The sequence below is a fragment of the Papilio xuthus genome, unplaced genomic scaffold (genome assembly GCF_000836235.2).
Source record: "Papilio xuthus unplaced genomic scaffold, Pxut_1.1 DF825946.1, whole genome shotgun sequence".
Classification (NCBI taxonomy): domain Eukaryota; kingdom Metazoa; phylum Arthropoda; class Insecta; order Lepidoptera; family Papilionidae; genus Papilio; species Papilio xuthus.
In genome coordinates, this window is record NW_013532703.1 from 9,133,599 (window position 1) to 9,153,617 (window position 20,019).

At 31.6% G+C, this 20,019-nt stretch overlaps 2 protein-coding genes and 1 long non-coding RNA gene across 4 annotated transcripts; 1 reads left to right on the forward strand and 2 right to left on the reverse strand.

The window, feature by feature from the left end:
- Positions 1-1,245: 1,245 nt before the first annotated feature.
- On the reverse strand, positions 1,246-8,052 carry LOC106124903 (uncharacterized). 2 transcript variants are annotated; one of them, XM_013321920.1, is made up of 9 exons: positions 7,947-8,052; positions 6,981-7,098; positions 5,764-5,800; positions 5,558-5,573; positions 4,981-5,248; positions 4,447-4,480; positions 4,184-4,193; positions 1,602-1,646; positions 1,246-1,444 (listed from the first exon to the last, which is right to left on the reverse strand). In XM_013321920.1, exons 2-9 carry the CDS (start codon positions 7,030-7,032, stop codon positions 1,247-1,249), a joined length of 660 nt encoding a protein of 219 aa, XP_013177374.1. In that variant the 5' UTR covers positions 7,033-7,098; positions 7,947-8,052; the 3' UTR covers position 1,246. The 2 variants fall into 2 exon arrangements, with proteins under 2 accessions (XP_013177374.1, XP_013177375.1); XM_013321921.1 differs by lacking the exon at positions 7,947-8,052 and adding an exon at positions 7,249-7,267.
- LOC106124904 (uncharacterized) lies at positions 2,972-3,609 on the reverse strand. Its single transcript, XR_001228227.1, has 3 exons — positions 3,500-3,609; positions 3,157-3,180; positions 2,972-3,052 (listed from the first exon to the last, which is right to left on the reverse strand). It is a non-coding gene; the product is annotated as an uncharacterized LOC106124904 (long non-coding RNA).
- Positions 8,053-13,985: 5,933 nt separating the features above from the next.
- On the forward strand, positions 13,986-19,663 carry LOC106124957 (uncharacterized). Its single transcript, XM_013322000.1, has 3 exons — positions 13,986-14,530; positions 17,020-17,188; positions 18,645-19,663. Exons 1-3 carry the CDS (start codon positions 14,115-14,117, stop codon positions 18,813-18,815), a joined length of 756 nt encoding a protein of 251 aa, XP_013177454.1. The 5' UTR covers positions 13,986-14,114; the 3' UTR covers positions 18,816-19,663.
- Positions 19,664-20,019: the final 356 nt, after the last annotated feature.

Sequence of the window (20,019 nt, forward strand, 5' to 3'; positions counted from 1 at the left end):
TACTAAGTAATTAAAAGTACTAGAAAGTATAATAGAGCTAAGAATGGTCTATAATTATATAGGATCATATTTCATATCAATACACCAGATCAAACTCAAATGATTTAATTTCGATTTTCCTTGAAATTACCTTCCATTATCAAATAGCTTTAAGTCAGTAAGTAAAATTGTATGTAATACTTATTTTGTACATGTTTATAATAGTGTTTTGGAAACGCTTCATGTGTATAATGTTCCTAAGAATCTCAATTATATCTTAAAATGATATTTAACTGTTAAATAAAATAAATGTAAGCCATTGTGTCAAGTAATGGGACTCATTTAATAAACTACCACGTTCTTTTCATAGCCCATGAGCATTTTTCATTATCGATGTGCTAAATTAGACAAATACACAATAACAATAGAAGGTAATCAATAGCAGTCTTGAAAATTTCAAAAGCGTTGAAAATTTGAGTACGTAGTATATGACCTTGAATATTTTTCTGTATATATTCCGAGAATCATCTTTGTTAAAAGCATAACAGTGAACTGAGTGCTTAGGTAACCTGTTCTAGTTGTTCTTTATTCAAAGATTATTTGACTTACGTTAATCTAGCTGTTGCCCGCGACTCTTTCCGTGCGGAATTAATAAAAAAGTTAATAAGTAGCCATGTGTTCTTCCAGACTATGTTCTACATCTAAGCCAAATTTCGATATCCGTTCAGCCGTTCCAGAGATACTTTCAGACAAACATCCATTCGTCCATCCATCTATCCATCCATCCATCTTAACATTCGCATTTATATTAGTAATGGTATATTTTAGATGTGACTTAATATGAGGTGAAGATATTGATTTTTAGGCATGCCTCCGATGATGATTCGCCTTTTTTATGCTAAACATGTACTAGATTAAGGATAAATGAATGATATGCTTTTCGCCTGTAAATTTTGAATAGCTATAGTATTGTAAATCAAAATTAAGGAATTATTTAAGCAGGCGTTGCTGCATTAAAAATCGACAAATATAGTACTATGTTAAAAACGATAATGAAACATATAGTTATTTATATCACTGGTTTATTTAAATATACAGATTTTTAAAACGTTGCATTCATAGAAATTTAAACAAAATAAATGTACACCTAAATGAAGTAACTAAAATGCAGATGAAAGATAACCTTAAAAATATTACTTTGAAATGACAACTGTTAAAGTACTACCAACTTTGAAAACAAGAACTGCGAATTACTATTAATTTTTAATTAAACGCTATTTTCAATAATTAGAGCTTGTTCGTCTACTTGGCCATTATTGTTAACGATGGTTTTAGTGGCACCGGCGTAGTTCTTTTTGCCATTGACATTACTGGCAACTGTGAACGAAGATGACGAAGAACCGACAAAATGTTGATTTGGACCCGGCTTGATATTCTTTAGGTTGTCACTATTAAATGACGTAATCTGAAATATAAATAAAAATTAGCATTCAAATATTTGCTTCAACAATTTTATTTTCAAGATTTACATAGGAATCTCCATCAGTCGGAAGAAACGATAATGCGTCATTTTACTGCTATCGATTTTATCAACATTCTACACCGAATATAATTTAGCTTACATGTATTTGCGGGAAGAATACTGGCGTTGGCGGCACAACAGGTACCTGTTAAACAAAAGTAAATATCAATATAAATGAGAAAGTTTCGATGGATGGATGGATGTTTGTTAAAACGCATCTCCAGAAAAATTAAAGGGCTAAAGATATAAAAATATGGAAGAACACAAAGGCTACTTCTTATATTTTTTAAATTACGCGTAGAGTCGCGGGATACAGCTAGTCGTAACAAAAGAAGGCTAAGATTCATTGTTTGAAAAAACTGAAAAAAAAACTGGCTCGCTTAACTTCAAATTCTAGTATTTAAATATTTACATACCTAATTGTTCTAGAAATATAAAAATATATTTAACTTAAAACATCATATAATATACAAATATAATCAAACTTTGTTACCTAAATAAATATTCTGAACAATAAATATAATAGTTCCAAATTACTAGTAAACTTGTAAATTCGACTACGTATCCTATTTGCATTGCGCACGATATTAGAAAAAAAAGAAAAATAAGTATTATTTTTTGCAATTTTCCTGGTTGAAATATTTTGAAAGAAACTTTTATAAATTGATATATCAAATAAATACCTCGGTTATTGTAATTTTCGTGTACTGAAATTAAATATTGAAAAATTGTTTCTTAAAATGAGTATTTTAAAAATAAACACACGCGAAATGAACTAGATTAAATGTAAAATATCAAAAGAAAGAAAATACCTCATGTAGATTTTGAGTTTTACTTTTATTCTATGATTTTTTTTTCAAATATGAAAGGAAATATGAGAAAGATATTTGTTAACAATCCATGAATTCCTAAGTATAATAGAAAAAGTGTATTTGAGAAATTATTGGAAGAAATAAAATTAACATTTTTATTAAAATATTTTTTTTATGTTTGACATGTTTAGGAAAGACACTTTATTTTATATTTTTTTTCTTCATAGACTTATGAAATAATCACATACCTCGCTTTCTGGGATATCAGGAAGCTATAAAATTTTAAATACGTTTGTTTTGAATAAACTTGACTCACAGCATAAGCGTAATGAATAAAACTAATATATTAACTCTACCTGCGAGAAATCAATTGAAGGCAACTGAAAAAGATCATTAATTTATATTTCTAATCTTTTTTTATACCTAATTTTATTATTATATTTTTAAAGGTAACTTATACCTGTACTCCTTTTATATTAATTATCTGTAATCAATAATTTAAATAAAAGAAATGTAGTTAAATAAAATAAATTTAAAAGAAAACTCTTTAACTCTTATTGTGCCAAGATTTATTTTTTGACGAAAAGCAAAAAACAAAGTTAAAAAAAACGAAGTTAAAAATTATTTTTATAAAGTTGTATGTATGGTATACTATACAAAATGAACATAAGGGTTAATCGTGAAAATAATCAAATGCAATCAAATTAATATTCACCCCAGGAATATTGATATCAGGCAACTGAAAAATTAATAAAACCGCCATGCATAGAACCTTTAAAATATAAACATTTATAAAAAAAATACCAAACTTTATGTACTCTATATTCTAAAAGAGACGCTAACCTTTGGTAAATCAATTTTCGGTAGCTGAAATAAATATTAAAAAATATGTAAAATTAATTTTAATAATTGATGACTTTAAAAAAGTTGAAGTAGAGCGATTTTTTTTCTAAAATATTAACAGATTTATTTTTACTAATATTTCTTGTACCATTACAACTAAGCTCTATGCTTGTGCTAGAAAATGGTTTACGACAATAGTCGAAAGGCGGAATTCGAACGGCCGACCTCGTGATCGGAAATCCGTACACTTAACCAGTAGCCTATTGACACTTCTACTATACTATTGCATTTGCATTTGAAAATAATATAGTGTTTCGAATTATTTTTTTATAATATTTATTACCTTGGATAAATTTATCGGTGGTGTCTGTAAAATTGTAAAATATGTTTAAATATTTCTCGTGTAATCTAACAGTGAAATCAAGAAACTTTAAAGATAGGCAACGTATATGCAATTGCGTATGTTTATGGGCAACGGTCACTTCGCTATCTCAGCGATTTCAGGTGACCGCTCGCTCGTTTGTCACCTTATGATATAAAAAAAAGAATAAAAGTGTCTTTCCCAATCAAACATTTAAAGGTTTTAATGAAATTATCAGAAATTATTAGTTTAAAATAATTATGCTACATTACCTTTCCCTTTGTTATTGTTATCTGTAGACGTTAATTTATTATTTAATAATGAAATATTAATTAAAAGAATAAGTTATTGATGATCAGACTTTGATATTTAGATTTATTAAATCCACTATACCTTTGGATTTTGAAACTGAAATAAAAAGAAAAAAATAGTTTCTTATTCCACTTACAAAAAGTATTTATATTAAAAATTAAAAAGTAAAGTTAAAAAGTTCGTCTTTGTATTATATAAAAGTATTATAAAATGTGTTTACCTGTTTTCATAAAGTGCAGTCTCTATTTCTTACGTTTTAGAATTACATTAATATTACTATATTTATAACAATCGTAATCGCTTAATTTAGATTAATCTTAAACGGTTTTTTTTTATCCTCTAGTCGTTTCTTACCGGTGGAACTCTAAAACAAAAATAACCATATGTAACTTAATTCTAAAAGCAACAATAGTTCCATTGGTCATATCAGTGATTCCAAAAACTGTCCAGAAACAGCTGGACATCGTAGAAGACCCAGTGGAGGTGTAAGATGATGGGTAATAAAATGTTGAGTTTACAAATTGAAAAAGAAATGTAGCAGCAGTTAAACGAAAAAGGTAAAAACTGAAAGAAGTTTACGAGAAAAAGGAAATCGAACATCAAAACTTTTTACTTACATGTTGCTTTTAATCACCGGCGGGTTTTTGCCAACTGTAAATAGAAACATATTCTACTGTAAAACAAAGTATACTGTTGGGCCGATAAACTTACAGATCAGTCGGCCCAATGTTATAATAATTCTCACTGATCAGTAGTTACACAGGCCCAACGAGATACATATCCTAAAGTAAAATCACAATCGGCCCGTTGAGCCGTTGGACCGATTGATCGGTAAGCCGATCGGTCCAACGGGAAACGCCCATCAAGAGATAAAATTAATGATCATATAATTACGAAATACCATGTATCATATATGTGTTAAAACATATATACGGAGGGAATGGTTTCAAGAATAAAAACAATTTCAGCAATCGATTATCGGAAATCAAAATACATTTGCATTTTGTTTGAACAAAATTCCTTTTGTCATAGAAAGCTCTTCTACTAGCGTGTATAACAAAGTTATCTGTCTGTTCCGAGCGATTCAAGAATTGTTGTTATAAGTGCAGAAAATTCGTCTCCTTAGAAATTTATAATAAAGTCGTACAAACCTTTAAACTCCTTGACGTCACCGTTGTCGTTAGTTAAAACTGTGGTACCACCAGTTTTTATGACATTCCCGTTTTCATCTGTAGTGTAACCACTGGACGACTGTACCACTACACCACTAAAAGTTTCTCCAGGGCTAGGGTTTTTACCAATTATGTCGTCGGGACTGGGTATCTTGATGGTAGGGAATGGTGGTATTATAGGATGAAGAGGGAATGGAAAGAATGGCTGAAAGCCGTTTACATGGAAGTTTTGGAAAGGTCTTTGAAACTGTAAATTTTATAATTATTAAAATTATCGATCAAATTTCATGATAAGTAAGGATTTTAATTTTCAAATACACAAACAAATGAAATGACTTCATTGTGATGTATTTAAATCATTAATCGTGGGTTTCTGAGAGAACAAAATCCCCGTTTAAAACATGTTCTCTTTTTTCACAGAGATTTAGGTCTCAGAAATCTACGTTAAGTTAATTTACAAAGACGAACTTTTAGATGTAAATAAAATAATTTTTTTTAATCGGTTCTTACTCGTAAAGAAATTTCCAAAAACATGTTTGTTTTATATATATCTTACCTGATTAAAAGGAAATCTGTAATAAAAAATTACGTTACAAATTATGATTAAAGGTGAATTTAGTAAAAATTTACTAACAATATTTTGCAACAATTCTACAAGGATAAATTAAAAAAAAACAGTGAAGAAAAAAAAGTGCTGCTCAAATTATCTATGGGTTTTTCCTGTTTTTATAATTCTGTTGCGTTTAAACATAGATATCTTACCCTTGGAATGGATTTTGATTATCATTACTTGGGTCGGCTGAAAACAAAAAAAAAATAATAGCGTCAAAATTTTTTGGAGTGGCCAGTGATATATGTTCAGTATAGCTATTAAAAAATGTTTTTACAATCAAATTAGAATAAACGAGTGTAAGTTTAAATGTCACTTCTTATTATTTTATAAATGCGAATGTTTAGTCAGATGAATGGCTGGATGTTTGTTTGAAGGTACTTGATGAAATTTGGCATATGTATAAAGATAGTCTGGAAGAACACATGTGTTACTTAGTCAAAGTTTTTTTAATCCGCAGACAGAGCCGCGGGCGAGAGCTAGTATTTAAATGATATTAATCATTCGTCAATAACAAAGGAATCATTGAATCATTGTACAATACATATAAATTGTTAAATATAATATTTACGCAGCTGTTCATTTAACGAGTATTCGTGTCTTTATGAAATAAAAATTAGTATTACGTCACTGAGGCAATGGAAAATTCTTGATTGTGAAATAATAGAGTTAGTTTATTAACTTGTTTGACTAAATATTAAATGATGGTAAAATAATTTTAGGATGTTAATTTGGTTCCTAAAAAAACTGTTTTTTTTACTCTACTTTTCCAGATTTAGTTCAAGAGCTACGCTAAGATTTTTTATTGCGTTATCATGAAATTACTTTGTTTTTGTACAATGCTTTAAGTATTAATAAAACAGGATATGCATATATGAGCAATTTTAACGTTGTTTTTTTTAAACACATGAAAGCGTTAAACATCTGACAACTAGAAATTAATGTAAAAATCAACGAGTCTGTGTGTTACAATATAGCCTGGAAAATAATCAGAAGAGTCAGAAATCAGAAGAAGATTTTGACACTTCATTATCGGTCAAGCCATTAGGATATATCTGCTAGAAATTCATACGGACCGCGAAAAACATTTCCTTCGCGGCAGTCGCACGAAACAATAGCATTGCTTACAAATCCAATTCTAGATAAATCTTACTAATATTATAAATGCGAACGTTTGGATGGATGGATAGTTGGAAGTTTGTTTGAAGATATCTCCAGAACGGCTGTATAAATCTCGCTGAAATTTGGCATAGATGTTGAACATAATCTGGAAGAACACATAGGCTACTAATTTTGTTTATTTTTAATTCCATGCAGACAGAGTCGCGGGCGACCGCTAGTATTTATATACAATGTGGATGTAACTTACCATTAACTCCAACCAATAGCGCAATTGTAGCGATTAAGAAGAAATGCGCCATTTTCTAGCGTCAGTTTTTCGGTATCGTAAATCGTTCGCAGTTCCTTCGAGCGTAGTTTTCAAAGCACTGAAAATTCATAAAATAAATAACTCATTTAAGTATTATTCGTCAGTCGTTGTTTGAAATATTACAAGCTGTGTAAATAATTGAAACGAATGACCGTTACGTTTTCTGGAAAGACTTATTGAAAAGAATTCCAAATGAAATGAGACTCACATTATAATACATTCAAAACAAAAACCATGAGGTTTTCTTGGAAATTAAAATTTGTTTATGAGTTGTTATTTTGTTTTCAAACTTATTTTTTTCCTAATAAAGTTTTATGTGGATCGTGCTGGCCACAAAGACTTGCTCAGAGTACTAATCTGTAGATACTGAGCCGTGTTTGTGGCCGTAACTAATGACATTCGTGACTTCAAAGCATAATAAAAACAATGAACGATAGTTCTATAAGTAATATGCCATTTTACAACCAGTTCATTCTATTTGTGTAAACTAAGATGATTTGTCTACTATGTACTAACACCAATAGTCCAAGGATCTAGCTTAAGGTTAGAAATATAATCGTAGCTTCAAATCCGTCATTTAAACATTGTTGTAAACAATCTTAATTTGAATATGAATAGTAAAATAATATGTATATGACATAATTTAAATTTTAAATTAGGTATATAGTCTTAATAATGCAGAGGTATATAGTCTTAAGAGCAGAAAATGTTATTAGTTACATCAATAAACTATAGAGAAATAAACACATTTATTACACAATAACAAAGGTGATTAAAAACACAACAATGTCTAAAAATAACCTCAAAAATACAATAAAGTCCAAACGTGCAAAAAAAGTGAAGCATGTTAATTTGATGATTTTAAAGCTCTTTATTGTTTAGAAAAGAACAAAAATACATGATTACCTTATAATTAAAACCTAAGAACACTAAAACAAAGAAACATTGTTCACGGAACACGTATGCATTGTGACTGACCTTCCCGAATTTTCCACAAAAATGCAATATTTTCGTATTGCGTTGATAAACAAAACAGGTCTACGTAGACTATGACATTCAAGAGTAACTTCAATGTCATTCTTTACTCCCTTTGTATTTTTTTACTACGAAAATTGATTTTTCTTTACATTTTAACATAATGCAGGTAATAAGTAAATGTGAAGTGTTGTCAAATCGTAAATTGTTTTTTTTTTGCTATACGATATATTATCCTTTGACGGTAACTCCGTCGGCTCGTAATTAAAAAGAAAACTTCTTAAATAGCCTATGTGTTCTTCCATGCTATGTTCTACATTTGTTTCAAATTTCAGCGAGATCCATGCAGCCGTTCTGGAGATACCTTCAAACATCCATCCATCCCAACATACGCATTTATAATATTAATAAGATAGTAAAAAGTCAATACTAAGATTAGTAAGATACGATTATTTTAGTATAATTCTAATTTCTGTTTTTACATTTAAAAACTCGTTATATTTTCACTTAACCTTGTTCAAAAAACAGTTGGAACTGGATATATATTCCTCTATATAATGACACTAAATTGTAGAGAAGAACAATTTTGCTCAATTATTTGCCTTGTTTTCTCTCCATTCGAAGCTATTAGTACGTGTTGTGAAAGAATGCGTTAATTGTCTTATTGGATCCTGTTTAAGATGAAATCAACAAAGATATCCTTAATGTCGTGCCACACCACCAAAGTTCATTTTAATTTACGAATCTTATAATCTACGTATTAATTTAGTTTAATTTCTATCTCAATATGTAGTAATAATTTTGTCTCAATTTATTATTTATTATAATTATAAGGTACAACCTTTATTATTTTTGTTCGAGTATTTTTAAAAGACTGAATACATACAAAACAAATATCGGCTGTGAGTCACTACGCTAATAGAATCGAGGTGCGAAACAAAGTTGTCCAAGGCGGATACTGTTTGGGGTCAATGGAGGTGATTCCTTCACACAATGCTTTCGTTTCGTACATCACATGAAACAGGTTACAATACGCCCGTAATGATAATGTGACTTCATCTCTTACATGGATTTTACGTCATTTTTTCGTTCAATTTTATATGTAATTTTTCAACTTTAAAGACAACCGTATAATTAAAACTTTATATTAAAGAGTAGAATATAATATAAGATACAATTTTAGACACAGACAGATTACAATTTTAGCAAAACATTTGAATTTCTGATTAATTTGTCTGTCCTTTTAGTTTATTCATAGCAAAGTTTTCCGTATGCGCTAATTAGGCGCTTATGACAGGACTTTTAAATGGAAGGCAGCTGATATATGGATAGCAATCATTAGAGCCTACTTTTTTAATTTTTGCGCTGACGTCTCAGGTGACCGCTACTGTAAATTTTTTGATGTTTTAGCTTTATTTCCACTGCGTAGCGAAGTTTGTTGTGACGTCACATTTGTGACGTATTGTCGCGTGGTCTACATATAAATTATGAGACTTACGTGCAAATAGACATGTGAGTTAAAGTGACCGTGACCCAGAACGTGCGACCCCGCTTCGACCGGACAATAATACGATTGGAGTTTTTTTTACAAAATTTACTTAATCTTGAAGGAGTCTCATTTTGCTCTATATCATTGTTTTTGATAACGGTGAGAGTAAGTAGTTGTTTTAGAGATCCTAAAGTTATTCTATCTTTCTTTATAGGAACTAATAAAATGATCAATTAGTGATAGTTTAGTGTTGACTTAAATCAGAGAGTGGTCATTAAAGGAGTCGCTTAGTAGTAATTTAGTATGAGAAATCTATGCCAAAGGACTGTTTAAGTTGTCGTTAAAGGTCTCAGATTGGCAGTTAGTGAGCCTATAATAATACGGTGTTTGCTATATCAATTGGATTAACAGACGTGTTTTATCTGTGATCATATAACTTTTGATATGTTTACTAAATAAACAAGAATTAATTTTTAAATACACAAATAATATTTATATAAAATATTTGTAAAATTGGATTGCTGATAGGTTCGTCTTGAGGAGCATGGTATGTAGGTCACTTAACACATGATTTGATGAGGATTTGTTTTTGCCTACCTTTAAAGGCAATTAATATAATTATCAGACTAATGTACGAAAAATTGGCTGTAATCATAACTAATACTCATGTCCTTCAGTCATGACTTTCGTCCTACTCACAGAGTACTTGTCGCTAAACTAAATGACAATGCTTAGTCATACTCAAAATCGCCTGACCGCAATGTCGATTTTTATCTCTCTAACCTTTCTTGTTCATCTAGTTTTAAATTGTATGCGTACAGTTAGTCATAGTTCTAATATAAATGTAACTATACTAAATAGGATGTGAGGTTGCGAAGTAATTAATTCATAAAACATGTACTACTATTTAACACTTATATGTGCCCATTTCTTAACCAATTTTAACCAAAATTCGAAACAAAAAAATTTGTAAACCTTCTCAAATCGAACCTAGGACTAGGGCATAATACTATAGGTATTCTAACCTCTACGTAGCCTTTATTCTCTAGTGTTTCCAATTTGTACACGCTACTAAAGTAACATGTAACACAAGACCAGTAGCCTCGAATGTTGTAAGATGATAGCGCACTGCGAATCGAACCTGCGACCCTCCACTACGTAATGAATCTCCCAGGACAATATTGTTACATTATACCAATAGCCTTCGTGTTAGATTAATAAGGACATTTTGTGGTTATAAGGGTTAGTAGTAATTACAAATTTTTGTTTTCTTTATTGTAATTATTAAATATTAAACTATGATAATTTAATCGTTTTAGGCTATGTTGTGATAGTATTATAATAAGTAGAAAGAAATAAAGCATTCTTTACCGTTTCACTGACGTACTTATTTCTTAAAATAAAATTTTTTAAAACTAAATTACAAACTTAAATTACATTACGATTTGTAAATGTGTATATACTTGTGCGTATGGACATCCCCCAAATTCTCTTTGAGAAAAGCAAACGCAATAATATGTACCAAAATAGTTTCGCGGCAATCGCATCTCAAAAAACTGATTATATATTAGATGAAAAGTGTTAACTTGTATTTGAACAGTCGAACCTGGATTAGCGAGAACCATATCTATACTAATACTAGCGGACCCGCCAGACGTGGTCCTGTCTACACGTCTTTAATTTGAATAAATTAATATGAAGTTAATATTTGATGAAAATTGTGAATCTAAACCATTCCCAGATCCCCTTGAACACACACAAAAAATTTCATCAAAATCGGTCCAGTCGTTTCAGAGAAGTTCAGTGACATACACACGCACAGAAGAATTATATTTATAAAGATTATAAAGCGGAAGAGTTTGTTTAAACGCGCTAATCTCAGGAACTGCTGGTCCGATTTAAAAACTTCTCTCTTTGATGAATAGTCCATTTATAGAGGAAGGAATATAATATTACACTGCCAATAGTTTTGTTTTTTAATTCCGCGCGAACAGAGTCGCAAACGACAGCTGTAAACAAGAAAAATCTCGCGATCCTTTGGACTCTCGTTTACCCAGGTTCGACTGTATACATATTATTTATAATAATAATACTGATGTAAACAGGTTACCGAAACTTGACTCGTCTGTCAAGAATTTGGTACCGGTACCTGTCAATACATCCATTAAAGTTATTGTAAATTTATGTTAATAGCTCTAATTTGATCAACTATAAAAGTTAATTTAAGAATTCAGTTGTATCGATTTTTGTTATTGGATTTGTATCAATTGGAAAGAATTTAATACAAGCAAAGGATTGCAAAAGAAACAAATTGGAATATTGTGCGTTTTCCTCGAATATGAAATCTCATATGTACAGAATCCCGAAATTTTCTCATAGAACATTTAGGCATCTCCTAAATGTTCTATGAGAAAACTTGATGCTGCGAACATATTGAATTACAAGTTTTTAATGTTCTTGTTTTTTGATTCCTTAGTTACTTTCTGTTATATCAAAAAAATAAATTTGAAAAAATGTCAAAAGGACCAAAACAACTAGATATTCTGATTTGCACAACCAGAAGAAGTCATTGCGGTATCACTGCAGTTTTCAATATTGTTACAATACCCATATGGATGACTGTCAATTGCCAAACACAACTGTTAACACGTTCCCTGCGCCATCACTTTCAAAAAACTTTCAGCTGGTGCTTTGGAGACCTAAAAGATCTCCAAACTAACCTACCATTTGGTGCGTTTGAGACATAATCGGTCTCCTAAAGATACAGTTTTCAAAATAGTTTATATCTTCTAAAAAAACAATCAAATATATTTTGAAGTTTTTGTGGGTGAAAGATAGCCTATTGCTTTATATTTTGCTAGGTTCGCACGCAGTTATGACATTTGAATAAACTACAAAAACCAAAAAAAAAATGATATCGATTGTATCTCGTACCGCAACGGAAGATAGTTCAATATGTGTAGTAAGTAGTGATGGGAATAAAATAATATCTCAGTTATCGATTGAAAAAGTTTTTTATGCAAAGTGTTTTTCATTAAAACATGGTAAGCACATTGATTGCTTGCATTGCGCGCAAATAGTAACAATTCGTTTAGTTTTTTTAGAAGCGTCAGTGCTGTTTAATGTGCGTCGTAATTTTTCGTAACAACCCACACAACGTCTTTTTTTGTCGCCACGTTGGAAAACATGATCAGTACATCTTCCTTCAGGTAATTCTGTAATAAAGTGCATTGTATAAATAAACAGCATGCAACTATGTCAGTGAAGTAAATGCGATGGAATCTAATTTTGTTAGTTTCGTTATTCGAGTGTCTTATGTATATTTTTGTTCTTAGGCTGTTGTGGCTTTAAAAAAATATACGGAGGTATTAAATAAAAGTTGGATGTCACAGGTCTCTTGTAAGTTTACTATAACAACGTTTTTGTTTAAATAACCGAAATTTAGGCTACCAGAAACTTACCAGAGAGTAATGTGAACCCCCCCCCTCCCCCTGTGTAGTATAATGCTTACATAATTAAAACACTCTTGCATTAGAGATAAGTAGCAAAGCCCACCAGAAATGCTACTAAGCTAAGACAATCTCAAAAACAACCAAAAATTTTCAGGCAATCAACAGAAGAAGTAGGTACATAACGCGTTTCAAACACAAAAAAATAAAAACCACGTAATATCGAAAAAAAGGCAGGCAGATGTTAGTTGGAAATAAAGTCTCCCCTCTTTAATTTATGTTTATTGAATGGTATCCAAGAAGATTTTTGTTCAGTAAACTTGAATGATTAAAGTTCATAATATGCTCAGTTTCATGCAAAGCGTGCTGCAGTTAGTTGACGATGCTAAGCTTACGCGTTGTCTGGAACCATTACCTAAGTTTCTGGAGAGATTTTAGCGCGCGCGAAATCCCACGTCGATGCTAGGACAACACTAAAACGAGTCACGCAGCGCCCGCGCCGCCCACCTTCCCTCTCTTGCGTCTACGAGGCGTACGATTCCACGAGTACCGACATATCTCCTAACGCAAGGAATGAAAATAATTACAGTACTGTGCGTTAGGGACCTAATCCATCTCTAATTTCTTTTTTAATGTCCTTGAATTCATCTTTAAGTAGGAAGCAAATATGTATATTTGTCCTACTCATACCTAAAGAACTTTACACGTTAGATCCTCCCGCAAGGAGTGAAACAACACTATTATATTCAACGCACAATACAAAAGTCCTGCAAGAGATCTGATAGATCTCGTAATGCAACGAACGTGTTAAAATACGCTAATTCATTCAAACAACCAGTACAAAATACCAACGTGCCCTGACTATACATCGTAGTTTAGATCTAGGACAGTGGGTTTCCCAATCATATCTCAGTTTTCCGCGTCTCTTAACAACCACCGAACAATGGAGCAGTTAGCTTAAAAAGGATAAACTTTACGAGTATTGTTTATCGTTGGAGGGGGGGCGGTGTGCCTGAACCGAGCATCGACTCGGCTACCGCGCAGTGGATTTTCTGAAGGCTGTAGTGCGGGCCGCATGCCAACGCTACGTTCGACCTCGCACGACCCTATTAATACGAGACACATCGTCTATCGATCATAGTCCACTCTGTAATCCCAAACATGCAGTTCCTCCTGTTATGTGTGTGCCTCTCGGTGGCTGTGGGTACGACCTTGTCGACCCCTATTCCAGCTGATGGCTTCGTGTTCCCAGATGCTGTAAGAAATCAGCGGAAATTGGAACCGATTACTCCACCTGTTCTCCCAGTGTTAGAACATTTGGAGCGCGATCCAAGTACGCTGCTTCCTGGAGAAGGAACTAAACGAGTGTCTGGAACTCCCAAGCCCCGGTTTGGATTTGGAGGCGGGTTCAATGTGGCACCAACCGGGAACGGTGGTCTTTCAGCAAGTGTAAGCAGCAGTGCCAGTGGTGCCGGCATAAGCCACTCAGCTTCGCAATCGTTCTCGTTTGGATTCAATGAAGGTTTCAGCGCATCGCACTCTGCGAGTCAAGCCTCGTCCTTTAATGGATTTGGGAGGTCAGTATTTTAATTTTAAATTCCAGTCAAGTACTGATTTAACCTTTACTGATTAAAGAGTTTATTTATAAAATTCTAATTAAAAATTATCCTTCATGTTCATGATTCAATAATTCAGAGAAATTTATTTATTTAGGTTTTACTGATTCGTTTTCAAATCCCAACATCGTAAATTGACGTCAACAGTCATTGGTTTATGTAATAAAGACATTTGCCATATAATATACCTTTTTCATACTTTAAGAATGCAAAATAAATGACTATTCTAGGACTAGACTTGGTTTAAACTTGATCATCTATTCATGAGTCGTAAATTATGCTATGGGGATATTACATAGGAAAATGGCAGGCAGATAAGTGGTACTCGTACAGTCTTTCCAATATTACTTAAGTACTAATGTTATATAACAAACAGCATTAATTTGTTTACAAGCTTAATCAAGTACGTGAATATTTAGTGTTTATTCAAATATTGACATTGCGATTTATTGGCACCCGCGCGTTCATGGCTATAAGTGTGTTTATAAAAGGTCCATTTGGTCTGGTCAAAAATACCAGAAAATCTCTGTAAGCAATTGATTACGAAAATTCTACATTTCTTTTCAATACAAGCTGAAAATTTTATGAATTAAGAAGGCAATTCAAACATTCTTAATTATAACAGTGGTCTATCCAACATCCGAAATGCTTTTATAAAAATAGTGTAATATCGCTGAATAAATAGTATAATAAAATATGTAAAATAAGATTTTTTCAGGCTTTTTTACAGAAATTAGTTTTTTTTATTGATAAAACGCAACTTTTTAAACTGTATAGGTCTGCGTAATGTGATAATCTACCATCATTATCATATTGGTTACGTCTTTTTGAGATTTTACCTTTCTGTAGTAAAATCGTAATTCGAATCAGGATGTTAGTGAATCTCGTAAGTGTCAGCCAAAGATGAATTTAAAAAAAAACAACCGGGTTTTTAAAAATCTTGAACTTTTTGCTAGTGTATTAATGTCCAAAGATAAAGCCTTACCCTTCATATAGATCAAGGATCTGTTTAACTTGAAAGGTCTGTGTAACTGTCTTCATCCGCTATATTATTATACTAGCTTTTGCCCGCAACTCTGTCGGCGCGAAATTAAAAGAAATCTTAATATATAAGTAGCCTACGTGTTCTTCCAGACTATGTTCTACATCCATGCTAAATTTCCTCAAGATACGTTGTGCCATTCAGGAGATTCTCTAAAAAATATATATCTATCTATCTAAACTTTCGCATTTATAATATTAACAATTGCTATTCTTTTTTAGGGGTTCAAGCAGGTCATAATTATTTGAAATTAGTAGAAATTAATAGTTTAACATCTATCAACTATTTTATTTCTGCTTATCCGCATTAAAAACATAAGAAAATTCGAGAATTTGCACATATAAAAAACTTGTTTAAATTTCGATTCTATTGACCACTTAAATGGGATTGTGGTCAAAGATCTCATCCGTCTTTCTATCAAAAATAAAAACAAAAAACAGATAACAGGAGTTAGATATAATAATTGTGATTATATAAGTCGCATAAATAAGTTTCGATAAAAGTTTTCGATGGTTAAAAGCATTCAAGGTCAGTGACCCGTTCCACCGGTTCACAGTCCGAATTAAACTATCGCTTCCTTTTTCATTAATACAGTTTATAAATTAGTAAAAGAATAATTACTAATATATAAACTATGAATAAACTTTTAGTTCCTTCTCTTGATTGATTAGAAAATGATGCAACACGATTAAAAATCAACGTGTATTAAATATAACTGTCGCTCGCGACTCCGTCTGCGCGGAGTTAAAAAAAATACCCAATTAGTAGCCTATGTGTTGTTCCAGACCATGTATCTATGCCTAATTTATACACGATCCATGCAGCAGTTCGCATTTATAATATTACAAGCTGTTGCCTTGACTCCGTCAACGCGTATTTAAAAAAATAACTTAATTAGTAGCCTATGTGTTCTTCCAGACTATGGTCTACATCTATGCCAAATTTCAGTCTGTTCTATGCAGCCGTTCCGGAGATAACTTCAAACAAACATCCATCCAAACATTTGCATTTATAATATTAGTAAGACTAGTTGGATTCTATAGAATGCTTCCTGTAAAATAAAGGTAAGTTAGTATGAATATGTACTGCACCTGTGTAATACCTAACTTGTCTACCTTACTTCACCTCCTTGAATCGATAAATACTAGTATTATACCCATTTAATAAACATCGACTTATTAATAACAAGAGTGATGAATAGTAAATAACTTATAAGCCTTATCTTACTAATATTATATATATCTATATATATTATAATATATAAAATATCTAATGAATTAACGATGATGCCATAACATCACTAGATTGACCTAAGTTTGCTGCGTAGCATCTTTTGCCAAAATGCTGCCAAAATTAGCAAGCACACTAAACTTTGGATGTCACTATATTATTAAAATATTGTTTCCAGCTTCAGCGGTAGTCAGGCGAGTAGCCAGGCAGCGTCGTTTAGCGGAGCTGGCGCCTCATTGTCGGGCTCGGCCGCAGCTGCAGCAGCTCAGGCCGGGAGCTTCGGCAGCCAGAGCACGTCCTCAGCTTTTGGCTTCAACTCTATCAACGATGGTTTTCCTCGACCTCAAGTAAATATTTAAAACTCTCTATTTATCTGCTTCGCCTTCAAAATTTAAACGATAAACGAAAGATGATTACCATAAATTGTGGACAATTGTATGGTAATCATTTTTTTTTCTTGCCAATAATCTAACTTAAGCTTTGGTTTATTTTCTTAAATTTTCGCCCGAATAATGCGAGAATGGTTTGCACAATTCCGAGTCTTTCGGATTGTTACGTTATTTAAACAAAGTTCATGGATTGCAACATCTGCAATATACACAATCATTCTTAAGATAAGTCTCTAAATCCATATACAAATTCCTTAAAAACTTGAGAAATGTACATCCGATTTATTATTTTTATCTTGGTATCTCATTTAAGATGAACTAGAAATGACGTAATATATCTACATCCTTGTGCCACAATTACGAAGTCATCATAATCATAAAACACATCCGTTTATGAAATTATATTCAACGACCCGCCCACGATTCAGGCTCTAAACGAATTCATATACTTGTAAGATGGAAATTCCGCTTGTTATGATGCCAATGGCCTACTCAAGTCAACATAATGCCCTTATAAACCATAACTTAGAACCTTAAGCTTAAATGTACCTAACACTTAACTTCTTAGAAATTGACTTGATATATCTTTACTTACGGATTAAATGAGGATAAAACAAAGTTATAACTTTTTTAAATTAAAAATATAACTGAAAACCACAATTTTTCTTACAATTTGTTTTTCAGGTATTACGTATTACTCATGACATGTTATTATTTTTTATATACCCAATAAAAACTACAGATTCTTATTAATAACTGCGACAAGGTTATAATTCTAAATTCGTATATTTAATAATTTCTATAAAACATTACTATATGTAAATTTTGATGACATAAGTGACACGTAATTATTCATTACTTACACATACTTGAGAACCGAATTATTTGAAATCAAGTTATATAACATTATATTTACTTTAGCATTATTATGTAACATATTTAATATGACCTTAACAGAGATATCCAACATTATACCAAGATACCTTTTATCCAAAACGCATACTTATTTTTTCTCTTAAATGAAAATCATGCGTATGTTTGGATAGATAGATGGATGGATGGATGGATGGATGGATGTTTGTTTGAAGGTATCTCCACAACGGCTGCATGGATCTCGCTCGCGGACGCTGAATTTGGCATAGATGTACTAATTAAGTTTTATTTTTAATTCCGCGCGGACGGAATCGTGGGCGACAACTTGTACATAATACAACTGAATCTGTGTATTTATAACAGTGATTTTGACAATTTGTGGGTCCTTAAAATACTCTTTGAAGGTCATCAGGATAAACTTTTTAGTTGTGTGATTGGTGGGAAATAATTTTACATGCAAAGGTGTTCGCGTCAAACAATATTTTATTGTATTAAATCCTACATAATTAACAACATTAAAATAACTATTTTTTAATTTCAGGCGTCGTTCGGGGAAGGTCTTCTCGACATAAGACATCGTGGCGTTCCGAACTTCCCCTTCCCTAACCTACTGGCCAGAAATAAGGGCTCCGGTGCAGCAGCATTCAGAAGTCTGAACAGACCCACCAGTAGGAACGGAGACGACTTCTTAGCTGTGCTAGTTTCTAATTAGGATTACGAAACGAAATTTATTCGAACAATTGTTAGCCTTTGATTGGCCTGTTTTGACAGATATGACTTATTTTTAACTCATTTTATTGATATTTTTGAGAAAAATTCAAACGATTTTATTATTCGTTGAACTGCCGAAATGGGTCTTACAACGTGGAAAGTATAAGAGATGTTAATTATTAATTAGTGTAATTTTGATACGAGTTACCAAAATAGTTTTAAAAAACAATCGATGTCAGTCAATTATGGATATAAGCTCTCTATAAAGAATTTATTTGTATTTAGATTATAATTTACTGTTTAAAACTTTATAAAGTATAATTCAACTTTGCTTAATCTTTTTAAATATTTACCATATGATTACTTACACTGTTTGAAGCAGTCCCGAACCGAAACTAAACCTTGAAAATGGAAATTAAGAACAATGACCCAAACAAAACACAATCTCATCAAAAAGAACATTTTCGTAAATGTTACAAGCAAAAGTATTAATACATTGCAAAATATTTACATGAAGACTATTCTCTAGTATCCAAGTTGCGTTACACAAATCATTACTTATCGACTTTGAACACTTATCTAGAGGTTATAAATTATTATAACCTAAATATATTTATTTATATCTATGTTTAGCACCTGCTTCGGCTTTCACAGCTTAGTTGGTTTCTGAAATCAAAATCTTTGTATAAAACATGTCGTCCCTCTTATTGTTTTGGACAAAACAGAGATAGCAATATGTTTTAAAAAAGGATTTTCATCTCAGATATTTACGTTTATACATATGTAAAAAAATTTTATATTCGAAATATTACATAACAAGCGATAAATGAACATTGCAGCGACTGACATTTTATTTATTACTAGTCAATAAGGCTTATAAAATAAAATGAAAATGAAAAGTATATGATTTTTATTATTCTTGTCATGAAACCCCAATTTGTGCATAAGCACTCCTTACTTAAAATTAATTAGTTAATTTGTAGTAATATAGTTAGTTGTTAAGAAGCGGCAGTAATTAGTATAAACTATGTCTTACAAGATGACCAGGGGATCTTTAATCCTTAATTATTCGAGTTTAGCAATGCTTACAAGTTTCAACCATAGTCTAAGGATTACCGAGGTTACTAAGTTTTTACATTTCGAAACTGATTAAAAGCCGTCTATTAAAAATCACTCCTTCGCTAAATTTCCTGCAGTACATAATA

What these genes read in the sequence shown, in the direction of transcription:
- LOC106124903 (XM_013321920.1), bottom strand. Translation starts at nt 7,032, where the DNA reads ATGGCGCATTTCTTCTTAATCGCTACAATTGCGCTATTGGTTGGAGTT. An exon ending in GCTATTGGTTGGAGTTAATG is followed by an intron (nt 5,801 to 6,980) that starts GTAAGTTACATC and finishes TTTTGTTTTCAG; the next exon opens with CCGACCCAAGTAATGATAAT. An exon ending in TGACGTCAAGGAGTTTAAAG is followed by an intron (nt 4,481 to 4,980) that starts GTTTGTACGACT and finishes TTCTATTTACAG; the next exon opens with TTGGCAAAAACCCGCCGGTG.
- LOC106124957 (XM_013322000.1), top strand. Translation starts at nt 14,115, where the DNA reads ATGCAGTTCCTCCTGTTATGTGTGTGCCTCTCGGTGGCTGTGGGTACG. An exon ending in TCCTTTAATGGATTTGGGAG is followed by an intron (nt 14,531 to 17,019) that starts GTCAGTATTTTA and finishes TATTGTTTCCAG; the next exon opens with CTTCAGCGGTAGTCAGGCGA. An exon ending in ATGGTTTTCCTCGACCTCAA is followed by an intron (nt 17,189 to 18,644) that starts GTAAATATTTAA and finishes TTTTAATTTCAG; the next exon opens with GCGTCGTTCGGGGAAGGTCT.